Raw genomic sequence first — 24571 nt, 5'->3', positions numbered from 1 at the left:
TGGGCTACGATCCTGATAAGGAATGTCCAGGGCTGTTGGGGAGTGACTGATTATTCCATTGTTCCCGCTCCTGCTACCAGCCTCGGTCAGGTAACAGCAGTGCTTGGTACGGTCAGAGCGGCCCATGACGGGGTGGGGGGGAGCCATGCACTACCACAGGTATACTTAAGTATTAAACGGAACTGGGAACAAAGTCATTTCATTATCGCCTCTTTCTGCTTTGAGAAGATCAGACGTGATGTTTTGAATTAACAAACATGGGAGTAACACTTACATTCGTCACAAAAACTGTTTCCACAGCAGGGAATAACAGCGGCATCAGTCATGATATCTTTACAAATGACACATGACAGCTCCTCTGGAAGAGGATCATCTGAGAGGGCGGAGGAGGAGAAAGAGGAGGAGGAAGAGGGCTCCTCTGGTAGAAAGGGAGGCTTTTCCTTCTTTCCTCTAGCATAAGCTTCCCTGGAGGGGGGGTGGGGAAGGAAAAAGAAAACAGTTAGAGGTGGGTAAAGGAAAACTTTTCTGAGCTTTGGATTAATCCAAGGAAGATAACAAATGGAATTCTCCTCACTCTACATTTGCCTTCTAAAACGTAGGCATTTAGTTTAAACTACTTTCCTCGAGCCACCACACTAGAAGGGGGAGGGGGGGACAATTTTCCTTCTGCAGAACTCTGCCATTCATTGGATCAACTAAGACATTAGCTCAGACTAGACAAGTCATTTTTGACAGCTAGAAAGCAGGTGAAATGAATCTCACCTCTCTTTGCCAGAGGGTAAATGTAAATTGCAGGCTCAGGAGAAAGTTAGTCTCCGAGTAATTGCGTTTTATAAAGGGAAGAAGTCTGTGTTACAGCTTCTACAAAAGGAGATCCATGACAGAAAACCAGAAATGCTACCAAGTGCGTTTTCAAACAGCCCCTCTTGTCAGCACACAGTAGTACGCTGGCCAACTTGGTTGCGCTGCCACTCAAACATTTACGCATGGTTTCTCTCGCTCACTTTTTGGTCAGTCCAATTAATGCCATACTTACGCATTAATCGTTGGGATTGCATATTTTCCCCTGCTTGTCAGCATAGCACCCTTTGTATTGGGATCTTCCACCTCCATCATGAAACTCCTTGGAATTCCGGTGCTCATTTTAATTCTGGGAACAGACTCAAATTTTTTGTCCTGTTCAGAAAAGAAATGTAGACATATCTCATCTTAAGACCCACACGTAAAATGGCATTTCAATGATTATTTGAAGCAGCAAAAGCCTGTAATCCTCTCCTGTTGCCTAGCGTAAGGGTTGCTCGACTAAAAGACTGATTTTCCTAAATGAATATAGCCAAGACGTTCCAAAGGCTTGAGCAGCATTTTGAACTCAATAGACGTTCTTTGGCTCATCTTCAGGTTCCTTAAGGGTGAAATATCCCTCAGCTCACCATCCATTCAGAGAAGAGACACAAACCCGCTGCTCCTCCACAGCGCAATTCAGAGTGAGAGCTTAATTTGGTGCTCTGAATCAGTCACTGGAGAAACTTACATTCACCACCTAGACAGGAAGGTTGAATTCATAGCTCAAGCACGTACATTCCGTGACTAACCTTAAATGGCATGAATACTCACCCAGAGACTTGTGTAATTAACACATGCAAATATTCAATAGATGGGGTCAACAGAAACCGCCTATTCTTATACGAAATACTACAAACTGTGAACTGCCATTAAAGAGAGTTAAAAGCATAAAAATTTCCCCTAATATTGCAATATATAAAAATATGCATGAAAGTTCACAGAGAAAGCTCTATGCACACATTTAATGTCTATGACCTCGAAAAAAGAAAATTTCACATTTGTGATTCCAGGTTTCCCTTGAATTTTGAAGGGCTTTGCAAAATTGCCACATAACCTCTATATTTCACCCCAAGAGAAACAATTCTTCCTAGGAGCATTCATGGACTTGTTACCTAACTGCCAAGATAAAAAAATGAAAAACTAAGTCACACCACAAGTCCCCCACAATCTTACCCCAGTTGTTGGGCAGTTCTTCCTATAGTGGCCCGGTTTTCCGCAACGAAAGCAAGTATATGATGGTGGAGGCGGAGCCAAGGGTTTCTTCATGTAACTAAAAGGGTTTGGGGAAAAAAAGAACAAGGTATGCGTGTGTCTCTCGTGTTGAAACAAACATCTCTACAATTTTTCCATCAGCTTCAAAGGACAGATTTGACATTATCAACACTTACTTGATTGGATCATACGCACAGCAAGACTGCATCATCATAGCTTTTATTTTTTCTTCTTCAGAAGCATTGGCTTCAGCCAGATCGGCGGTCTGTCGAAGTGGTAATTATTGGACACACACGTTAGAAACACATTTAAGCCCACCCAGCCAAAGACACCACCACTCACCCAGTCCTGTAAAGAGCAGCACAACGCTAGCTGAGGTTGCATGAAAACAGCTGCTTATATAAAATATAGTTGCCCTGAAGACATTCTGGGGAGTCCTGATGCCATTCCGTGCTGTTTATGTGCCTCTTAACCTACTTGAAAAGAGCATTCTTGGGCACTCAAAAGCTTAGGCTCTGTTTGGACCTTATGTAAAGACCTCTGTAAGCAATCCCATTTTCTTCCAAGTGGACTGAGGCGATGTGTAGAAAAAATGAGACTATCCCCTATGTTTAAACTGATTTTTAAGCTCCAGACTATTTGCAGGGGAAGATGTCCACTGGACATTTAATTGAGAAAGATGTATGCAAGTATCATTATTTACATTTTGCAGCATTAAAGGACACACAAGAGTCGGGGGAGTTGTTTCTGCTTGCTGAAAGTCAGCTTCAGACACAGACGCCTTAAAAGGAATCCAGCTTTTTATAATCCTTCAGCAGGACAAAAGATGCTTTCCAGTAGAAATTTGACCATCATGTGCAGCAGGCAGTCACAACTGCATGCCCCCCCCCGCCTCCTAACTTCTTCATGGAAAGTGAGTTAACTACAGTAAGCAAAACCTGCACTTTTTTCCAGATGACTGTGGCCTTTTAACATACAAATTGTAATCTAAACCTTATGCAGAACTAGAACTTCAACTTAATGAAGCCAGCTGATTGTTCTTCAGTAGTATTTGTTCAAACCTTTTTATTACACACTGGTCCAGGCACAAGCAGGGTCTAAAGGAGTGACTGTAAATGATGTGGACCTTCAAGCACCTAGCATTCAGATCAACCTCTCATGTTTTTGTTTTTCTAGGCATGCAACCAGCTAGTTTCCACGTTTTATTAAATGGGAGTTTCACAGACACAGTTTTTTCTCAATAGTAACATAATCCAGGTCGACATCTATGAAATCATCTCCGTTAACATATAGAGAAAACTTTACAGATACTTGACTAATTTCTTTGAACCCAAATGGCTTACAAAACACATCCAAACCCCACAAAACATTCCTAGGAATAGACCAAATCTCCAATATGGCATTTAATACACAGTAAGAATAAAACAGAAAACTTCTTACAACGCATTGCCTCCACGCTAAGCCAGACTGCACTAAAGAGGTTAGAGGAAGTAATAGTTTTGAGCTGCTTTAGGTTATGTTCCTGCATTTTTCTGAAATACTTGAATTTTCTCAAAAGCTGAAATGTGTACTCCACTTGGACAGGTTTTCACATTTCAGAGTAAAACTTCACATGAGTTTACAGAACCAAGGACACGTTTAGGGACAGCACTAATGAAGACTGCTTTCTTTTGGTGGTTACCTTCCAAACTAATTTTTTTGGATTTTTTTTTTCCAAATGTACACAATTTAATTTCTGCACTGAGAGTGGGAAGAAGTTACCAGAGGGAAGAGATTTCTCTTTCTTGGAAATGAACCCCTGCCTCACTTTTCAGATGAAAGAACTAGCTCCTCTGCATTAGGCCCTGCCTTCTCTCATCTTTGTAACTCTAAAGACTAGGCATTTCATTGGCTAGCACTGTGCCTTTTCACAAAGCACGATCGCTAGTGCTTTCCCAGACAAAGTTACCCATTGTTGAGCAAAAAATGCAAGCAGTTCCGTAGCAAAACATGGCATTACAGCAGTTTCAGAAGCTTACATCTGCTAATATGCCACACATGCACCTGGGTATGTTCCTCTAAACAATTAGGTACATTTATGCAATTTACACAGTCTGCGATCAAGCAAATTAGATTGTGTTGTCCACACTCTATATACTACAATTTAAGAAATTGTGCAGCATTCAAAGAATGGATCTACAGTCTGTAAGGACTAGAAATCCAAAAGCAGCCATGCAATTGTCCACGTTCCGGAAACGCTTCTCTTTTGGCTCTTGCAAACCCCCCTGAAATGTCCATAACTTACAGCCAATTAAATTCTTCTGTGAAAATCCTGTTAGTTTCCAACACAAAATTAGTGAAACATATGAAAAACAGTAAACAGCTTCTGAAGTGCTGCTTCTTTGTGTCTTGAAGATGAGTAATACTGCAACGTTACATTGAGCCTGGAAAGGTACTCCCCTTCTATCTTCCCAAATTGGCAACTACTCTTTACGGGATAGTAGCAGAACATACAGACATTTTACAGTTAAAATAAATACTTTAAATTATTGAAAATTAAATTCAAGCTTTGCTCACATTACAAAGATTATCCAGCCCTAGATCACAGTATAAGGTCTAAAAGTACGAAGCAAATGTTGTTTGAAGAGAATATGTATGTACCTTAATAAGCTGGGCCAGCGAAAGAGGTGCAGAAGGGTCATCAACCTGTTCACAAAAAAATAAACACATATTCAAGTTCTACAGTCAAAACAGAGCAATAGTTAACCTCTACTGTAGCCTGAAAGTCTGCACTGTATCCTCTGAGTGTCCCTGACAGAGGCATTTCCAACCTAGTGCAATTTGTTCTTGTTCAAAACAAAGTCCAAACCTATTGCAGCTTAAGAGTGCCTATGGGGTTAGTGAGAAGAAACTAAAATAACCAAACCCGCTTGAGATCAACTTATTGTTCCGGAGTATCTCAGAGAGGGACCCTTGTCAAATGCTCACAAGTCCTTAAAAGTCGAAGGGGTAAGGAAGCTGTCAATTTGCTGCTAAAAAAGCATTTAAAAAAATATTTCCGTTTATTTGAGAAGGAAGCATCACTACCGGAAACTGTTTTTCAGTGTAGTTTGTAAATTAATCAGTTAATATCTCATCATTTATAAATGCACAGGGCTGTACTTTATGAACACAGTATAGTTGCCTGTCAAAATAAAGCACGGGTGTATCAGCCCTGAAACATGAACTCTGCCCCTCCTGTCAGTAAGTTTAAAAATGCCAAACTCACCGTACCCCACAAAACCCAAATAAAAACACCAATCCAAAACATCAGCCATTAAAGTAACCCACCACTTTGCCTAGAAAAAAATAAACTGCTGAAGGTATTGAAATGAAGGTGTTTACCACGACAGAGTAGCCCATAAAGACTGAGAAAACGGGTTTCTTGTATTTTATTAGACCACAGGCCATACTATCCCAGTTTGTTTGGGAATTGTGAAAACTTAGTATTATTCTCCATGCTATCAGACCAAAACCCATTTCTAATGATGATGTAAACATGGATTCAGAGCACAATCCTGTAATAGTTTTCTCCACTGCAACCACACTCCTCCCTCCCAGCTACCTACTGGAACAGCTTGCAGGAATGAAGTCCTCAGGCCACTGCTTAGTAATGGACTGCAGTGTTTAGTGAGAACTAATGCTGAAGGGCAGTTTTTCCACAAGTAAAAAGGGTAACTCTTGTCTTGCTCCTTTTCCAGTATATTGAATTACATTACGCCACAAGCAGCAGCAGTTAAGCTTACACTAGTAAAACATTATCAGAAAGACACATCGCTGCTCATTATGTCTGAAGTTGTTCAAAAACGTAGAAGAACATTTCACCGTGTAAACTGAACAGCTCTCCTCAAGAGGCCACGAAATCGATCAGCAGAGAGATTAAAACCCCTCCTTGGAAAAAGCTCCTGTCCTTTATTCCCTCATGTGGTGGAAGAATTCAAGGGAGCAGTTTTAGCAGTCTCGGGGGAGAAAAAATACCTACATGCAGAAGAGGATTCCTCACTCCAGTTAATCCTTCCTTCTCCATATATTTAGGAAAGCACATACAACATTTCTGTATTACCAGCTCAACAGTTCTTGAAGATGTGCCTTTGGAGAGGAGCACCCAGATCTGGAAACAGACACCTTCTTTCCACTGCAAGTCTTACCATAAGACCCACCCTTCCGCCTTTTCAGAACATTTTGCACCCAGTTCTGTTAAAAAGGAAGCCTGATCAAGTACTTTGAAGCTTCATGCACCGTATGCCACTCTTTTTTACATGTGGGAAAGACAGGCCTATGTTTTTACCACTATCATTTTGTGGTTTTTCAGAACCCAATGAGTAATTAGGAAAACTCTCAATTGGTGTCTTGCGTTAAACAGTCCAGTATTGACCAGTAACTGAAACATAACAGTTAATAAACTAATAGTGAGTTCTTGTATTTTTTCGGGAAGCAGTTATGCTCTGGCCTGCAGGCAACAGTCTCGTTTCTTCGAGGAGGTGATAGCACTCCTTTCTACTGAACAGTTACCAAAAGCAGCAAATAGATAATTAATGTGCTATTTAGAACGTTTGCGCAACAACCATCTTCCAGTGATCCAACATTCGTGGGTCTTTTGTTTTTTCCTTTAAATTTCCATGGAATTATATCCTGCCAGTCCCTCCAGTCAGTCACGTTGAAACAACATCTCCATGAAACTTGTATACAACCCCAAGATAATACTGCAGAAGAATTGGGAAAAAAACCCCAACCAACAAACAAACGTAAAACCCCAGACTCGACAGTCAATGTATTAACTCCCATTTCAAACAGAAGACTAAACAGCAACGAACACAAAGCAAGTGGGAAAGGGGAGGCAAAATAGGAGGAAAAGGCTATTCTCACTGCTGGAGTGCCACATTTAAATTACAGTGGTTTTCTAAAACCTGATAGCTTGGCTAAACTAAAAATTCAGCCAGGAAGGATCCCAGCTGTGCTTGACGGTGCTAAATCAATGGGCACAACTCTCTGCATTTCTGCAGCCTCTAAGGACAAACACCAACTAGAGCTCCTTGCAGTTACTGAACTCGTAATCCTAAACCAAAAGGGATCCCCTTTCTTGCTTTGGCTGTAGTTAACAGTAGGACAGCAGCACAAATGTGGAAGTCTAGGTTGCCAGCTAACATAAGAGCAAGACAATGAAGAGTCAAAGTATAAGCTATTGTGCATCCTTTTTAAAAAAATGTTAACTCATTTTCACTTTGCTGCTTTACTGTTCAACAACAATTGCCAAGCTTTCCAGTGATTTATTCCCACAACACTAAGATCCAGGTTCTGCTTTGAAATACATACAGAAATACGTGTATTAACAAACCCAACCAAACAATAGAAACCCCCCACCCTTTAGACCAAGACCTGAGCTAGCTTTAAGAATAGAGCTCAGTGTGTCTCCAGCGCTAGAAGCACCTGAGGCTGCTGTGCTTTGACAGGGAGAGAGAGAGAGGGCTTGTAAGGAGAGATGCAAGGCTTCCACCCACCCTGTGGCTACCCACAACCCAAACCAGGAACAGTCAGAGTAAAGAAGAAGGGAATGATTTTGCCTCGAATTTCATTTGCTTTAATTACTTCTAACTAGTCTTCCCTCCCACCTCAGGGTTTTTACTTTTCTTTTTTTGTTTTTTGAGACATCTATGTTAGCTTATGGTAAGATGCTACTTAGAAATGTAATGCAGACATGCCAGGGAACACACGAGGCTAAAAGAATGTTTTTTTTCTGAACACGTGAGTTGTGTTTATACACATGCAAGGATACAAAGAGAAAAATAACTGTTTTCAGGAAAGAAAAACCCGTCAGAATTAGATCAACTACTATAAACGTGGTTTATATAAATGCATTACATTGACTACTAGGGTCACTGGGCCAGTTAAACTAACTCAAACTCACAAGGAGAGGCATTAAAAACACCACATGGACATTTTTACAGTATATGGAATATTTTGAAATGCAGAGTTACACATCGTATTCGAGCCAAGTGGCAAATCAAGATCTAGACCACTACCAGTCAAGTATTTCCTTCTATTACTTATTTATATTTAGCAGCAGAATGACAGTGTTTTCAAACCTGAAGAAAAATGCTGCCCCTTTTCCAAATGTACATTCAGAATGGTGCTATACTAAAGAAGGGCTTAACCTTTGGGAAATTAAAGCAGCATCCAACCCTGAAGTCACCCAGATCCAAAAATGGACTGCAGGCAGAAGTTAAGAGAAATGACAGGGATTACACCCACTAATGCACCAGGCTCTAACCTTGTGCCAAAATTTGTACACTGGGTTTTAGATGCTTTCGTTTGCAGGCAAACTATTAAGCTAAACTGATTAGTCAGATGAAGTGATCAAATGCAGAACTTGACAATATCACTTTGTGTAGCAATGCTATTTAAATTCACCGCCATCTATTAAAGGCATTTACGTACTCAGAGGGGCCCAAACAATATCATTTCAATTATACAGTTTTTGGAACAAATACCCAAGTATTTACAGACCTGAAAAGGAATCATTTAGCTGCACAGAACTGTCCTCACAATGTACGGGATATGTTGGTTTTGGTATTTGTTTGAAGCCCCAAGTCAAAATTAAGAAAGAGTACCAAGTTTAACAAGAATGGTTTCTCAGCTGTTTTTGATAACACTTTCAAGAACCATTAGGCAAAAAAGGTATTTAAAAACAACAGCTAAGTTATAGACTGTGAAAATGGCAAAAAATACACTCCAAACAATTTGTATTGCGAGAAAGACAAAGCACCCAACACCCGATACAAACATCCAGAGTACTAGCAGTAGACAGACAGCTGCAGAACATGGCGCCATGTTCTAACACGTTCTAAAAACCATCATACATTATCTGTACAACACACAGTCACACAGGAAATATTCTGGCATAGTCAGTATGAAATACAATGCATTACTAGGCACAAATACCAAGATTCCCATGAGAACTGTGCAAATGATGGCATGACTCAGTTTTTGCTATGTTGAATCAAGGACATGCTATTTACAACATATTTACTGGAAAATATATTAAGCTAATGTTTGGAAAATTAATACAAGGCTACATTGTTTAGAGTGAAGTGCAGTGTGTAGGAAAAAGCCTGAGATTGTGTTTTTACATACTGCTTTTGGTGTTCCGCTCGCTGGCGCAGTTCGACTTCTAGAAGAAGAAATAAAGGTGATCAGAACTTCAAATAAAGCACTTGTACCCAACATCGAGCAGTGAAAGCACGTTGTAAAACCACAACATCAGAAACATTATCTTCTCATAGTCTAGTGAATATGGAAATTTATTCATATACATAAACTCTTCTCTCTTTTGATAACACTCAGTGCCACTAATAAAACCACCCAAAATCCCATTTCTACTTTGTCACAAATTCCTCTAAGACTTACAGATCTAGAACACAACAGTGCAAGAGGAAGTCCTCGGATATTTTGTCTCTGCTGCATTAAGTATCTAAAATATGAAGTCTGTAGTACAGCTTTGTGTTCTTAAATAATCGAGCATCAACATCTGAAGGTAACTTTAGCCAAGCTGTATGCCCCTAGTCTTACAAATAGGCACCAGAGAGAGCACTTCAGTTTCTAAGAAAGAACAGGGATAGTCGAGACCCTTTGAAGTGCAAGTTTACTTAAGGGTAAAAAATCAGTCCTCTGACAAAGAAATAACAACAATGTCAGCAGCATAGTCTTTAGAACAGTGTTTCTTTGTGGAAGCCCAAGCACTGTGTTCAGACATTGACCATACTTAGCCATGAAAGTGCCAAAATACTACATGTGTTACATATGCTATGTTAACTAAGAATAGTAGTAGAAATGTCACCTGAAAGCAGCTCCTAGGATTTTGTGCGATTTAGGAGCCCTGTGGGAAAAAAAAAAAAAAAAAGGTCTTAATTGCCAGAATTTGCTTTAAGATAGTCTTGAACATGCTACAATATCTTAGGAAATATTTATTGTGTTTGAAAACCTGCTGAGATTCCACATACTCATTGATCTGTATCTGCAGGCTGCTCATCATGAATCAGACATTCAACCACTGATGTAGTTAACAAACAATTCAGACATCATCCAAAGTGTCCCATGAGCAGAGGCAATTCCGAGGCTGCTGTGGAACTGAGGCACAAATAGAAAGGCTCATGCTTCCTGCCACTACTACAACAGCACCAGGCTCGCAGCTACAGCCACATACCTCCTGAAGACGAGGAAGCATGAGGAAATACTTTAGATGGCCACACATGGGTTTCTTCATCCACTGAACCTGAAGAACATACTACAAGGGGAGTAATGCACTTTGAAGGCCTCTCCACCATTTCAGCACACATTCATCATTCCCAAACACTAACCACTCTACCAGCTGTTTCTGCAGTGCTTCCAGCTGAAGGAATAGAAAGTTGATCTGCCTGGTTAATTTTCAATGTTAGAACAGCAGTACCATTCTTTCCTTATCCCCACATCCAGCTATTTATTTGACCTTTGATGCTAGCAGCACCTATCCTCTCATTTTAGGGCAGCATTACAATAGCAAGAGAGGGCGCCATCCAACCAGAAACAAAGGATGCACTGACGAGGCAGCACTAAGCATACGTATTTCAATTAATCCCCCAAACAAGGCCATGTTTATAAGCACCACGCTGTGGCGTCCAGAATTACTAGCGAGTGCCTGAAAGCAGTGCAACAACCATGGCACTAATATGCCCAGAGTTTACGTGCAGAGCCACATAACTTCAGGGGTTTTTGCTTGCAAATGCTTCATGGACACCAGGATGCTGCTGTACTGTTTCTTCCAGACACACTAAATCATCAGTCTACTTTATTTCTTGAGAACCCACGTTACAAAGACGTGGCAAAACCACAAGCTAGTAACAGCTACTCATTGTGGTGGAGACGCATATCTTTAAGGCGGCTGCAAAACATGACCATTCAAACAATGCTAATGTAGCTGATACAGAACTGGACTGTATGAATACAGAAATGACAGCCATAATCCTGCAGTCACGATTGCATTTGCATAGCTGTAATTGTAATCAATATACCCCATTCTCTGTCCTCCGTAAATCTTAGGAACACAGAATTAAACCCTGGAGCAGAGATATCTGCTTAGGGGAAAAGCAGGCTTAGACAGACAACTAGTAACATTTGGGAAGGTCCTAAACTGCTTACGCAGTTTCAGGTTTGGAAAGGATTCACTGTTCCTTCATCGTACTCGCACAAAAGGCAGTACACTTTAGGATATTGTTCTTTTTCTCTGCCTGAAACGGGCATTGTCTTTAGGAAACTAAGAGGAATCACTTATGAATGCCACTTGTTGTTTGCGTGGTTCACCAGCAGGCAACCTTGGTCTTTCCTCTCTAGTTAGCATGCAAAACCCCCAGATTTGGGGCAAAAGAAAACCTGCCATATCCTACCCCCTGCTCCTCCAAATGCCAGAAATAGTCAAACACTCAGAATCAGACTCTTCTGAGGTGGCAACAAATTCGAAGTTTACACTACAATGCGTATCTCCCTCTACTATAAAAGCAATAAAAGCAAACACACAGAATGAGGAATCTCTCCACCGAGAGGAAACGGGGTCTACAACTTGGCCCTCAGAACAACCAACCCCAAGAAGAAACACAAAAGAATCATTGCACAGATTACCAATGTGGGAGTTCGAACCCCATGTCCCAGCAGGCCCAAAAATGTAAGTCTACTTTGGGACAGATGCATTAAAATGTACCCCACGACAACAAAACTTGACAGCAGCTTTAACAAGAAAGAGCCCATCTGAATGTGCTTTATGGATACTTACAGAACACAGGTTTTGCTGGTAGCTTTAACTCCTCCCGCAGGGATTCTTCTAACGATTACTGAGGAGTTCTTAGGAATCAGGGCCCGATCATCGGTGTATTCTGAAAACAACATAAAACCAGAAAAAAACAGGAGTCAGTTCCTAAGAATGTGTATTAATCTGCAATTATATAGCACTTCAGAGAATCCCTTTAGGGATACAGAAGCAAAACTTTATACGTAACATCACGCTGTTACCGTCTCAACACACTAACGGTACATTTCAAGAAATCTTCAGGTTTGATAATCAAACACAAGCAGCAAAATCTTTTCCAGTTTTTTACAATAGTTTGAACGCCAACAGCAAAATAGTCTCAAAGGTCACGAAAGGAGAGCCTGCTAATGCACGAGGTTCTTTCCTGACCTAGCTTAAGTTGCTTTTGCTTCCATTAGGCTACAAAACCAATAGATCTTTGGAGAAAACCAAAGCACAGCAAAGTCTCACCTGCATAAACCAGACTCTAAAGTCTGACTAGCTTGCCCCGCAACAAAACAGGCACTTAGCTAAAGCATGAAAACTCTGCGCCAGCGCTTTTGTGGCTGTTGACTAAAACCGATAAACCTACACTGCTAGTGCTCCAGACTGACAGAACAGAGAAGAGAGCCTGCCATCGCTGCCTATTTCTTGGAGCTTAATCCATCAACAACCACGCTTCTCAGCTGCTCAGTGCTTTCCATTGAAATGGAAACGAAACTGACAGGGCTAGAGGATTCTTTCTGGTCCAGATCACAAACCACTGGATGAAGACCAGTTCAGAGCCCCATTTTTGGGTTTCTAGCATTTTTTTTGTATTTTCCCTGATAAGCAGAATAGCACATTCTCCAAGTGCTCGGAGTCAGAATGTTATAGGGCAGGAAAGAGTACTCAAGAGACCTGAGTTCTGGAGTCTGCAGCCCTTCCACTATATTGTGAGAACATCTAGTATAAAAAACAGGTCAAGAAATTCAGATCAAATTCAAAGGAGGCAAGTTTAAATGCCTCATTCCTGAGTACAGGCTTTTTGAAGGGAATTCTGCCTTTCTAGAATGTGTCTCTAGAGTAAGCGTGGAAGAGGACACACACACCCCCACCTTTTAAAATGGGTCCTAACCATCCATTTTGCTTTCCCAGCATCTTAAAAAGAGTCCATCAGAAATTTTTTTCCACTGATACTTAAAATCCTGTTTACTTTTAGCTTGTATTAGCATTGCTTCTATGACTAGATTTCCATTATGAAAAGTAACAGTTACTGAACTGTAAAAGCTTAGAGGAGTACTCAGAAAAATCTGAACAAGTAGGCCATCTTCACTCAAGGTCCACTTAGTTCTTTCCAAGATCACGTCAGCGTTTAGTCAGTCACAGACGATGTTATAAAAACCCAATACTTCATGACCACATGTAAGAATTCCAAACATCCCATTTAGGCAGAATATCCGGGCCTAGTTTGTTCCTTTATCTTCCGAAGGTGAGTTTAAGCATCTACATCTGATTAATAACAACTGAAATTCATGGTTACCCATCTAAACCAAAAATTTGACATAGACATAGATGACACTGAAATGTATTCTCCAGCTTTAGCTCTGAAAACCCCTGGGGGATTTTTGCGTTTTCACAAGGAAAACACCCTTACCCCTTCCTTCAGTAAGCACCTGTGTCTCTAATATAGCAAGCGTAAGATTTTATGCTCATTTTACAAAGGTCAAAGTGCAACACAACCTGCCTAGAGGAGGATCTTGTCGCTGTTAAACAAGAGTGATGGTCTTTAAAGCAGGAAAGATACTCCTGCTTGAACTTCGCCTTCAGGCAACGCCACATTTAGCAGAACCTAGTGAAGCAGATACTTTGTCTTCACTGTCTTCGGATTACATATGAAAACAAAGCAACACACTTTGTAAAATGGCTATTATGGATATTAGAGTAACGCTTTGTGGGGGAACATATTTACGAGCATAAATTTTTCTTCTGAAATGTTGCGTTCTGTTCCTCACCTGCTATAACAGAACCCATGTGCTTGGCCTATTTCAAAACATTTTTTCTTCTAGTGATAATAATTGGGCTCCTTCAAAGTTTATTACCATCCAGCATTCTGGTTTTAAGGCTCTGTTTGACACAGACCCAACTACTACAGGACTGACTGACGTCAGCCAGTCGGCCATTCAGCCTGCTAGCATTTGTGAAGCTGGAGGTACGTTAGCAACTGATGACAAAATTCAGAGACCCTTCTGCAGCAAAGCCCTTAAAGCAAATTAAACACTGTTCAAAAGGTCTTGACCATTTTCTTCAATACTACTAGAAAAATTCAAGCCTTGTGAAATGTCTCTCTGCCTACGCATGTCATGCAATGCAATGGCATCCCTAAGACCCCTAACATTGTGCCCTTAAGTCTCTTCACAGACATTCTCCTGAAATAGTTTCAATACCTGTAGATACACAGCGAGCTTTAAGTCCAATCACTTGAAAGGCCAGGGCTGAAGTTACAGTTACCGCAGCGTACATATTTTTCTGTTTAAGTTTTAAGACATCAAAGAGGAAGAGGAAAAAAACCACTAGTCCACGTTTCAAAGAAAGGCTGTTGTAAGAGTGTCAGAGAACCACAGGAAAAAAAAAAAGAACTTTAAGGACTGAAAACACTTTATAAGTCTTTTTATTTCTGAAAAGTCACAACCCAGAGTCTTTAATCACATTTAAACTTACCAAGATGGCAGATTACCAAACTGAAATGTCATACCAAAACCATTATCACCTCTGAGAAAGAAGCACCATTTATTAGATTTAAAAGAATTTATGACTGCTCTAAGAACATTTCTTACGTATATTCACCGTAAATGTTCTGCCATAAAACCTCAGTATTGCCCTGATGTGGTTAGCATGTAGTACCAGGAAAAAAAATCACAGTTAGAAATGGATGACACAATGATGTTCAATAGCATCACTTTCAGCTTACTCTGTTTTTATAAGATATCCTCCCACATTTCCTTATCATTTTACCTAGAGGAATTCCAGGAAACCAAAACTTTGGTAAGCACTACATGTCGCACGTCAACCACGTCTCCTTCTACGCCTAGCTCCGTGTCTAAAACACAGATCTGAAGGTAGCTGTCGGAAGAGCAACTACAAAAGAACAGCTCTGTGAGGCCCCCAACACAAGTCACAGCTACCGATCGTGGCCGAATCGCATTACCGCTTCCCATCCCGCTTCAGCCCCGGCGCCGCTTGCCCTCCTGGTCCCCCCGCACGCCGGCGGGATGGGCCCCAGGCTGACTCCCACCCCGGCTGCCCCCACGCACCTTCTTTGCTCTGGGCGTTGGTGATCTGCAGGTCGCAGTTGGCCGCCTTCAGCTTCTCGCGGCCCATGATCTGGCGCTTGAGGTCGCACAGGGAGATGTGGAGGCCATTGAAGGTGACCGTGGCATAGTTCAGCTGGGAGGAGAACTTATAGTGGACGCACGACATGGTCGGGGCCAGGCGGTGCCTGCTTTGCGATGGTGTCTACCACGGCAGACCGTGTCACGACCTCTGTGCTGGCGGCTTGAGGAAGGGCCCACTGAGGGGGTCGGGGAAAGCAGCACCCCCTGAGGTCGAGCTCCTCCTCACAGCCCAGGCGGGCGTCAGGCAACGGGGAGAGGCCTCTGCAGCCCCGGCTCAGACCCACTCCCTCTCTCGCACACAGCACTTCCAGGCCCAACCGCTCGCTGAGGCGCCCCTGCCTCAACATTCCGCAGAGGGGTTTCCCTTGCCTCAACATTCCGCAGAGGGGTTTCCCTTGCCTCAACATTCCGCAGAGGGGTTTCCCTTGCCTCAACATTCCGCAGAGGGGTTTCCCTTGCCTCAACATTCCGCAGAGGGGTTTCTGGGCCGACAACCGTTGCGCACGCACAACAGCCCCCCGCACCCAGTGCATTTTGACAACAGGCCCGTGTCACGTGAGCGCGGCGGCCCCGCCATCTTCTTCCGAAGTCTGAGCGCCCCACAGGGGAGGGCCGTTACCAGTCCATGTCACCGCCCGTCAGCCCCGGGCCTGTCACTGCCCCCGGCTGCTCGTGTCCCTGCTGCCCCCCGGCCCATCACCGCCCGGTGTCCTGTCACCCCCCAGGCCTCTCACCGCCCGCTGTCCCTCCTGTCACCCCAGGCTGGCACCACCCGCTGTCCCCTCCTCTCAGCAGCCAGGCAGGGCAAGGCAGCCTGGGGAGATGCAGCGGCCTTTTCCTGGGGCCCTCGGCTAACGAGGACGAGCTTCCACGACAGCTTAGTTTAGATCTTTCAATGCCTTTTGGGTTTCCTAAGTCAGGAAAGCCTTTTGATTTCAGTGCTGTCCTCTATATCCAAGGGAGAGTTGGTTTTGCTCTTTGTGTCTGTTTGTTTTTCCTGTTCGTAGTGGTTTGGAAGCCCAGGTTTTAATAGGGTAGCATTGCTTAAAAGCCAGTGGTGGAATATGGATTATACATACTCGTTCCATAATCCGGCCATAGCCACAGTCCAGCTACAGCAGCAGAGGCAAATAAGCCCGACTGTTGCATATGCCCTAAAAGCCCATCCTCTTCCAGAAATCAACTCCCCTGGGTATCTGTCCCATTGAATTCTCAGTGGTACAAGGACGGGCATCTACGTTAGGAATTTTCACTGAAGAAAGGAAGGATACCACCCTGCTGCCAAGAAGGGTTTGTCGCTAGTCTGAAAGGAGACCCCTGGGTCTATCTACTGCTATCTACAAGAAAAAGTGTTACAGCCCTCTGATAGCATGTGGCACTAAGTTCCACCTGTCTGTAACAGCTTTTATCCCACAGTTAGGGGTTGCAGAACTAGAAAGAGCTATTGCAAATGTGTCAAGGGAATTAGAAAAAGCCATTACTGAAAGCGCAGCTAGTATTACAGCCCTATGGGAAGAAATCAAATTATTATCACAAATGGTAATATAGAATCCATTAGCCCTAGACCACTTTTTAGAAGTACAGGACAGAGTATGTGCATTATTGAATAACAGCTGCTGGGGTCTTATGTAAATCACGCCCAGAAAAGTGAAACTGATAGAAGCAAGTGTCTCTAGTGATCTCCTTGCCCATCCACCTGTGGTCACATCTACCTGGCTGGCTGTGCCACCTCATCCCATGCCCACCTCTAGCAAATGAAGGTGGTGTGTTGCATGGGAACATTTTACAGTCAATGTTCAAAGCATTCCTGAGTTAGGACTGAGAAAGAAATGAACCTGTGTGGCATCAGGTGCTTGTTAATGTCATCACACTTAGCAAAAGCCTTCCTAGTAGATGGTCTCTCCTGGAAGTCCCTCTGCAACCACGCTGAAATTGAGATGCAAGAATAAACTCATTACCGTTGCTGCACACTTACCATCTCCCAGGGGAAAGTCACTGAGCGTGGAAGGCCAGAGCAGGAGTCAAGTGTCCTGGACGTTTAGTAGGGCCTGCTGAGGGCTTCTCATCAATGAGTGGTTTAGGCTGCTTAAAGAATCACCATCAAGGGTATTGGGAAAAGCAATTTTAATAGACGTTTATAAAAGTGCGACTCAACAGAATTCGATGGCAAGGTTCACTCTACTACTTACTAAAACATACAAAGGGAAATCAAATGAGAATCAACTCAGAATGATTTATACAGAGGGAGAGAGCAGAGAAACAAAGGGGTAAAGAATAAGGAAGACCCTCCCATTGAGTCACAAGGTTCAGAATGGACTCCCTTGCTTTCTAAACTTCTCAAAGAGGAGATTAGCTGCCGCTGAACCCAGACTCATTCCAAGGCTTGGTCAACGCTTTATCTCTAAAGGAAAAGAGAAGGTACAAGGGATGAAGAGTTCCTCCCGTTGAGTCACGAGGGTCGGAATTGACCCCCTTGCTTTCTAAGCTCCTTCTCAGAGAGCAGTCTAGGTGCGGCTAGGTGTAATCCTAGTCCCAGACTTGGTCAATGCGTTTCATCTAAGGATTATGTGTATTTAGCAGCAATTTGAGGTTCATTCACCGTTTGAGGTAAATTATAAGATTTAGGCAGCACTTAATCAAGGATTAATTTTAGGATTTACAAAGCGAGCTAATCACAACAATAGCCTGAAGCGAGCTAATCACAACAATAGCCTGATTACAGATTGATCCACACACGCACGCACACAGACATAAAGCTATAGATACATATACAAAGGTATACCTGTTAAAAATTCCCCTCGAGTTCCGTGAAATATTCACTTCAAATGTCTCAGTATTTCTCAGGGGGCCAGGGTTGAGCCTCCAGGAGGGGAGGGTTTCAGCCCAGGTTTCGTCGCCAGCTTTCGGTGGCAGTCCTCCAAATTTCACAAACTGGAGAGTTTGCGAACTCTGAGAGGCGTCCCACTTGGAGGGAGATGCTGGTCGCAGCCCGCTGCGGTCCAGGAGAGCTCAAAGGGCCTCCCTTGGGACCGCTGTTTGTAGGTTTGCAAGATGATTGGCTTTAGTCATTAGTAAAATGATGGCATTTCGGTAACCGTGGTGTCGTTCCACTTGGGTTACGATCCTGATAAGGAGTGCTCCAGGGCTGTTAGGGAATGACAGATCATCCCATGCTGACACTAATGCCAAAGCTGAACCCCTCACCAGATGCCTGAAGCCTAAACCCTCACCCAACTCCCTAATCCTGTCCCTCACCCTCCCTCATCTTCAACCCCTCTCCTAAGCCTAACTGATGTTTCCCAGGATCTAGAAGCAGGGCAGGGATTGTGAGGTTCTGAAGGGAAAGGCCAGGGAGATGAGATGAGAGGTTAGGCAAGAGGAAGGTGAAGGCATAGGTGACATTGCCGGAGAGTAGGTTGTGATGTCATTTCTGCCGGAGGAAGCTGGCTGGTGAGGAGCAGCATTGTGAGGATGCTTGTGAGTGACATCAAAGAGAGAGATGGGACAACGGGGTAGGCCAAAGGAGAGGCATGTGAGAGGGACAGCACTTGCTTGTTGTCTGTGAGGTCCCTACCCCTCAAATGCTAGCCTTAACGGCAGCCCTCACCTCTAGCCTTAATGGCAGCCCTCACCTCTAGCCCTAACCCAACCCCTCAACCCACAAAGCTAGTCAGTGCTCAAATCAATTACAAGAAGCTCTAAGCAGAATCACAAACCCTCACGCTGAGCCTCACCCTGATCCCTAACCCTAAAAGGGGAGCTCTCAGCCCTAGCCCTGCCCTGAGCACAAAGCCCAAAGCAGAAACTCTCCCCAGATGCCTGAACCCAAGCTGCTAACATAAACCCCTAACCCCTAAGCCCTAGCACCCTCCCTCGAAGCCCCTAACCTTCCACCTGTCCTCCATGGCACTGCAGATGCCATTCCGCGTGCAAATACCAAGAGAGAGAGAGCACTGCAGGCGAACACACTATCGCAGAAGGAGATACCCCTGGAGGTGCAGATGTCGATGCAGATACCTTTGCAGATGGATGATCCATTCCTAGTAACATTGCAGATGCAGGTGCCACTGCAGCACAGGAGTCTTTCCTGGGCCCTGTGCACTTTCTAAGGTGCACTTTTATAAGGCGACCTGGAGGACGCATCCATCATCAGGTCTGTTGATGTCATCAAATGGGGAGGAGCATTCCTGTGCCTTAAGGATGCCATTCAGAGAAGCCCTGCCGGGTGGGAGGGATGCCTTGCCACAAACCTCCTGAAATTCCACAAGAACTAGCACTGGGTCCTGCACCTGGGCCAGACCGGCCCCCTCCAGTGATATGGGCTGGGGATCATCTGACCCGGATGCAGTTCTGTGGAACATACCCTGATGCTCCTGGGCGACAGAAGACAAAACACCTTCCAGCAGTGTGCCCTGGTAGCAAAGAAGTGTCCTGGGCTGTATGAACAGGGGCCTCACCCAAAGATGGAGGGAAGTGATTATCTCCCCTTACTCGTCACTCATTAGACCACATGCACAATACGGGGTCAATTTTTGGGCTCCCGGTACAAGAAAGATGTTAATAAGTGGGAGCAAGATCAGCAGAGGGCCATGAAGATGCTCGGGGCCTGGAGCACTTCCCTGCAAGGAGATGCTGCAGGACAGGGCATTTTCATTCTCTAGAATGGGAGGGCTTTGGGACCCTGCCAGCAGCCTGGCCAGTCCCTAGGCAGAGGTTTTCAGGAAAATGGATCCAAATTCATCCCTGTGGTGCTTGGCAGGAGGAAAACAGACAATAGTCTAGACGATGTTGAAATATGAAAGCTTCAGGCTAGAGGTAAGGAAAACCTTCTTCCCCTTTGGAGCAGCCCAGCATTGAAGCAGGTTGCCCAGAGGGGCTGTACCATCTTCATCCTGCCATATTGCCAATTCCTTAGTGGATAGCTAGCTTTTATAAGGCAACCTGGAGGACGCAACCATCATCCTGTCTGTTGGATTCTTTCTCCTTAACGGTCAGTGTTTTGGGGACTTGCCTGTGGCATTTAGCCCATGGCAAGAGGTCACGCAGAGCAGCTGTGTTTCTGGCCCCACCCTGGAGAGAAGCCACCTGTGTGCACTGAAAAGGGGGGGTGCTGAGACAGGCTGTGTCCCTGGGGGCAAGCCTGTGCCTGTGGGATGCTCGGCCATGGGGTGAGAGCATGTAGGGAAGGGCTGGACTGCTTTCACGGGGCAGTGTTTAGGTTCGGTCAGGTGAAACGGTGCTGTCAGAGCTCTCTGCCTTGCTTATGCTGTTGATCTCGGTGCTCTCCTCTCGTCCTTGTCTTGCAATGTTTTGGCTGAGGCATAGACATGAAATGGAGGGAGCTGATCGTCCTCACTCACGCACATGCCCTCTCCCTGCAGCTGAAGGTGACCAGACAAGGTCTTTGCGGGGGGTGTTGTTTTATTAGTCTCATATCAGAGGTATTAGAGGAATTGTGTAGAGGGAATGTCGGAGTCCAAAAGTGGGAGCAGGTGCCTGGGGCTTGATCAGCGTCACCTGGAAGGGGAAAAGTGAGGAAAAAAAAGGGTGACCGTGGTGCCTTGTTCTTAAGAAGACTTGTCTTCAGAGAAGGCTGTCTGGCATAACAAGTTGATGTAGGTGCATTTGCCCAGAGCTGAGCTGGCACTGGAACTGGCTCCAAGTCCAGAGTCCTTCTAGCTCCAGCCAGACTTTGCTAGATGCCCCTGCCCTCCCAGCTGATCCCCAGTGCATAAGAAAGGTCTGCTCTTGGGTCTGCTTGTCCCTTCTGCGGCAGTGTGTCCTCCTGAAGAGCTTGTGATGTGTGAGCGCCTATCAGCATTGAATGGCTCAGCTAGGGGAGATGCAAAGATGGGGGTTTTGGCCTCCCTCTGCTCGGCTTTGGGCCAAGGCCAGGGAGCAGGCCTGCTGTCCTGTGTTTTGTCACTCCACTAAGGTGGTCTTGAGTTCTCAGAAGCCCCGTCGGAAGGGGGAGATGCTTAAGGGTTGGTTGTTGCAAAGCGGAGGAGGAGAGGTGGGCAGGCTGCCTTACCTTTCCCGGGTGGTAGTCTGCTGGCCCCGGCTTCACTGTTTTGTCACCTCCGAGTCTACTGTTGGTTCCCATCGTGTACACGGGAGCCCTTTTTTTGTAGACGTCCAGTTCCACCTTGGGGAATGCAGCAGGACCTGGCGTCTGTAAGAGAGGCAGGGAGGTTGTTGGGTACAGAAGGCGGGTGTTGATTCTTGCTGGGTGCCCACACGGGCTGTGCTACTTGAGCTGGCTGGCCAGAGAAGTGGTGTGAGAGGCACGGAGCGATTGTAACAAGGGAACCTCCATTTAACCTGCCAAGAGGCAGATTTCCCAGAGGAGGAGGGAGATTCCCATTAGTGCCGATGAGCTTTGCCCCACCAAAACCGTTAGTGTTAGGAAACGAGGGACCGCAGGTGTCGGCAGAGCCTCCCCTTTCCCGCTGTTAAGAGCAGGAGAGCCAGGGGACCCAAGGCTTCTTGGGTTTTGCTGCTGGTGCAGGGAAGTGCGCGTTAAGGGAGGCTGCAGCAGGCGCTGGAGCCCTTCTAACCTGAGCTTCAGCTGCTGACGCGAGAGAGCAGAGAAGCATAGCTCACCTTGGAGAGGTCTTCAGCAAAGCCATTGTGCTTACTCTTCCCTTTCATGGAGTAGCACGGGCTGGCGTGGGTGTAGGCTGTGTTGGGTCCCACCAGCCGAGGCAGGGTGTAGGTGCCAGGACCTGGAAGGGGAATGGGAAGAACGCCTGTGTGAGTCCTGCGGGGAGAGCAGCAGCGCTGGGGTGGGAGAGGAGCAGCCTGTCAAGGCTGCTGCCAGGAGCAGGAAGGATGTTTTGCCCCTCCTCCCAATGTATTCGTCTTCGGTCACACATGGCGTGTGTTGGCAGCTCCAAGCCTGAGTTGCCGCTTCTTCTATGGGATGAGAGAAGTTGGTGGTGTGGAATAATTGCTGGAGGTAACTTAGGAATTAAATTTATATTCGCATTTTACGGAAAGGCACTATTCACTAATCTAGCCGTGAGAGTTCTCACTGAACGCCATAAATCCCTTAAGTGTGGCCATGCTAGGTCATGGAACACGACTGGACTGAACGTGCATGGTGTTACGAGTGCATCTGTAATCATGAGAGTTCAATACATTGAACGTGACCGGACTTGTAACACAGAGCATTGGGCATCACTCAGAATCTAAGCCTCGCCGCCCCCAGCCCCTCTGATATCTGAGGACAAGCTGGAACGCAAGGGGGTTTATTTTCTGCCAAATTGCCTTGCCCTTTAGCGCAACAGGTGGTCTGGGACATCAAGCAAGCTTGTCAAGAGGCCGTTGCGTCCTGCTGTGCAGGCTTTTCCCTAGGCCTGTTGAATAAGCTGTCCAGCAGATTTTCCTGGGAGGACACGCAGGCTGCAAGTGTGTGTATTTCCCCAAGTTCCCCTACCTGGAGTTTGGTCGGTTTTGACAGCCTTGTGCCGGAAGGCCATGGACTGTGCCGGCGCGCATTTGTAGAGGTGTTTGTTGGCCTTGTCGGTGGAGTAGTCGCCTAGGGCAGAGGAGAAATGGAGAAAAGCAGTGAAGCTGAGCTCTTTTCCTCAAGCCAAAGAGGAAGGGTCAGGTGGAGGTCTCAGCCTTGTTTGCTTTCTGTCTGGAAACCTCTGAAGCTCCTTCAGGGCGTGAGCTGATGGTTTTGTACCCCGGTAGCACAGGGCAAAAGGAAGGCGTGCTTGTCTTGCCTGAAAGAAGTGCTGGAGAAATGGTACTCACTCGGTCCAGGGGTGACCTCGGTCTTTATCTTGGGAAGTCCGCACATGTGATGTGCTGGAGCCACGTACTTCCCGTTCCTGGTGATGGAGGGCTGGACGTAGTACCGAGGACCCGGAGAACAGCTGTCTGCGACGGGACGTTTGGCCCCTTGAAACGTGTACGCAGGCGCTTTGGTTTTGCTGGGATTGTGAGCCAGGTAACCTAGGAAGAAAAGCCTGTGAAAGGACACCTGCCTGCAACTGCCTATTTAAAGCTAGTTTCTAAGTGGAGGAGTCGGAGTTGCCGGCCTCAAGAAAGTCCCTTCCTGTGTGACTTTTTCCTCCAAGGAGGATACCAGCAGGCCAATACAATGGTACAATGACCTCCAGCAAGAACAATGTAGGCACCGTGCAATTAATCAGCATATCTCCAAAATGCTATTGTTATGAAGTAGTAAACCCCAAAACAGTTGCTAAGTTAACTTAAAGCAAACGTAAAGATCGCTTCTGTGACATTTTGCTTTCCCAGCGCCCTGATGGAAAAGAAAATGAAACTTTACTGCTATGACAGAGGAGGAGAAGAAGAAAGTGAAGGAGAAGAAGCAGAGAAGTTGAAAAAGAAGGAGAAGAAGAACAGGAAGAGAAGATGAAGTACAAGAGGAGAAGATGAAGGAGGAGAAGAAGAGAAGGAGGAGAAGCAGAAAAAGAGGAAGAGGAGGAGGAGGAGAAGAAGAGAAGAAGAAAAGGGTGAAGTGGGAGCAACAAGTTTGTGGCAAAGATACAGAACAAGCTTCCTCCTGTGCACTCAGGCGTTAAGGGGCTGCTAAGGCCACCTCTGGGCTTTGCAGAGCCAGGCAGCTCTTCTCCGGGGCTTTCCCATGAGCAGCCTGAGCTTCCTCTGGCAGGCCTGTGTCCTTGCTGCAGCTGAGATCATGGAGGATTGGAGCAAAGGGGAATGGGGCAGTGGCTACTTGTCCCCTGGAGGTAGTGGATGTGGCGCTCCCCCCTTGTATGGTGGTTTTACCTGTGGTCCCGGGGATTGAGTACTTGGGTCCTGGGCTGGTAAACTGGGCCATGATGGGGCCGCGTGGGCGATGAGGTCTCCAGGTGCCCACCCAGGCTCCGTCCATCTTGGAGGTGGCTACAAAGCCTATGGCAAGAGCAGGAGAGTTGTTGAGGGGCTTCTCTGACAGAGGCCCGGTGTGAAACCTCCCCGGGAGGAGCAGCGACGCGTCACCTTTCTCAGCCTTGGCCATCGGACTGGGTGCGGACGAGCTCGTTGGCTGCTGCAGCTCTCGGTCGCAGAGCACAGTGAGGGTGAGGGCAGGCAGCGATCGGGCAGGAGAGGTTGTGCTGTCAGCTGCCAGGTGGCCTTGGGAAGAGGCCTTCACTCATCATGGGGACGCACTGTGACATCATACAGGCTCCTGGCGCCTGGCATACGTGCTGTTGCGTGGTACGGCTGATCAGGAGCTGGGGTTGTCCAGCTTGCAGGGCTAGACCTTCATGAGGTCTGCATGGCAGAAACATGCAAGGAGTGAAAAACTGATGTGATTTGTGCATTTCATCTAGCA

The 24571-nt window shown here is 45.5% G+C and overlaps 2 protein-coding genes across 2 annotated transcripts; both read right to left on the bottom strand.

The window, feature by feature from the left end:
- Positions 1–9146: 9146 nt before the first annotated feature.
- LOC132321633 (E3 ubiquitin-protein ligase RBBP6-like) lies at positions 9147–15343 on the bottom strand (the record flags this gene model as incomplete). Its single annotated transcript, XM_059835100.1, has 3 exons — positions 15178–15343; positions 11873–11972; positions 9147–9241 (listed from the first exon to the last, which is right to left on the bottom strand). Coding segments are annotated over exons 1-3 (361 nt in total), but the record flags the coding sequence as incomplete, so codon positions are not given.
- Positions 15344–20688: 5345 nt separating this feature from the next.
- LOC132321632 (outer dense fiber protein 3-like) lies at positions 20689–24127 on the bottom strand. The gene is made up of 6 exons (XM_059835099.1): positions 24022–24127; positions 23020–23220; positions 22697–22798; positions 21862–21983; positions 21290–21430; positions 20689–20775 (listed from the first exon to the last, which is right to left on the bottom strand). Exons 1-6 carry the CDS (start codon positions 24125–24127, stop codon positions 20689–20691), a joined length of 759 nt encoding a protein of 252 aa, XP_059691082.1.
- Between the last annotated feature and the right edge of the window lie 444 nt (positions 24128–24571).

This window comes from Gavia stellata, unplaced genomic scaffold (genome assembly GCF_030936135.1).
Source record: "Gavia stellata isolate bGavSte3 unplaced genomic scaffold, bGavSte3.hap2 HAP2_SCAFFOLD_563, whole genome shotgun sequence".
Taxonomy (NCBI): Eukaryota; Metazoa; Chordata; class Aves; order Gaviiformes; family Gaviidae; genus Gavia; species Gavia stellata.
The sequence above is the reverse complement of the archived record's forward strand: the minus strand, read 5'-3'. Positions and strand labels throughout refer to the sequence as shown.

Coding starts and splice junctions, on each gene's coding strand:
- LOC132321632 (XM_059835099.1), bottom strand. CDS start 24,127: ATGGACGGAGCCTGGGTGGGCACCTGGAGACCTCATCGCCCACGCGGC. Junction 23,221..24,021: donor CTCAATCCCCGGGACCACAG/GTAAAACCACCA, acceptor TTTTCTTCCTAG/GTTACCTGGCTCACAATCCC. Junction 22,799..23,019: donor CGAGGTCACCCCTGGACCGA/GTGAGTACCATT, acceptor CCTCTGCCCTAG/GCGACTACTCCACCGACAAG.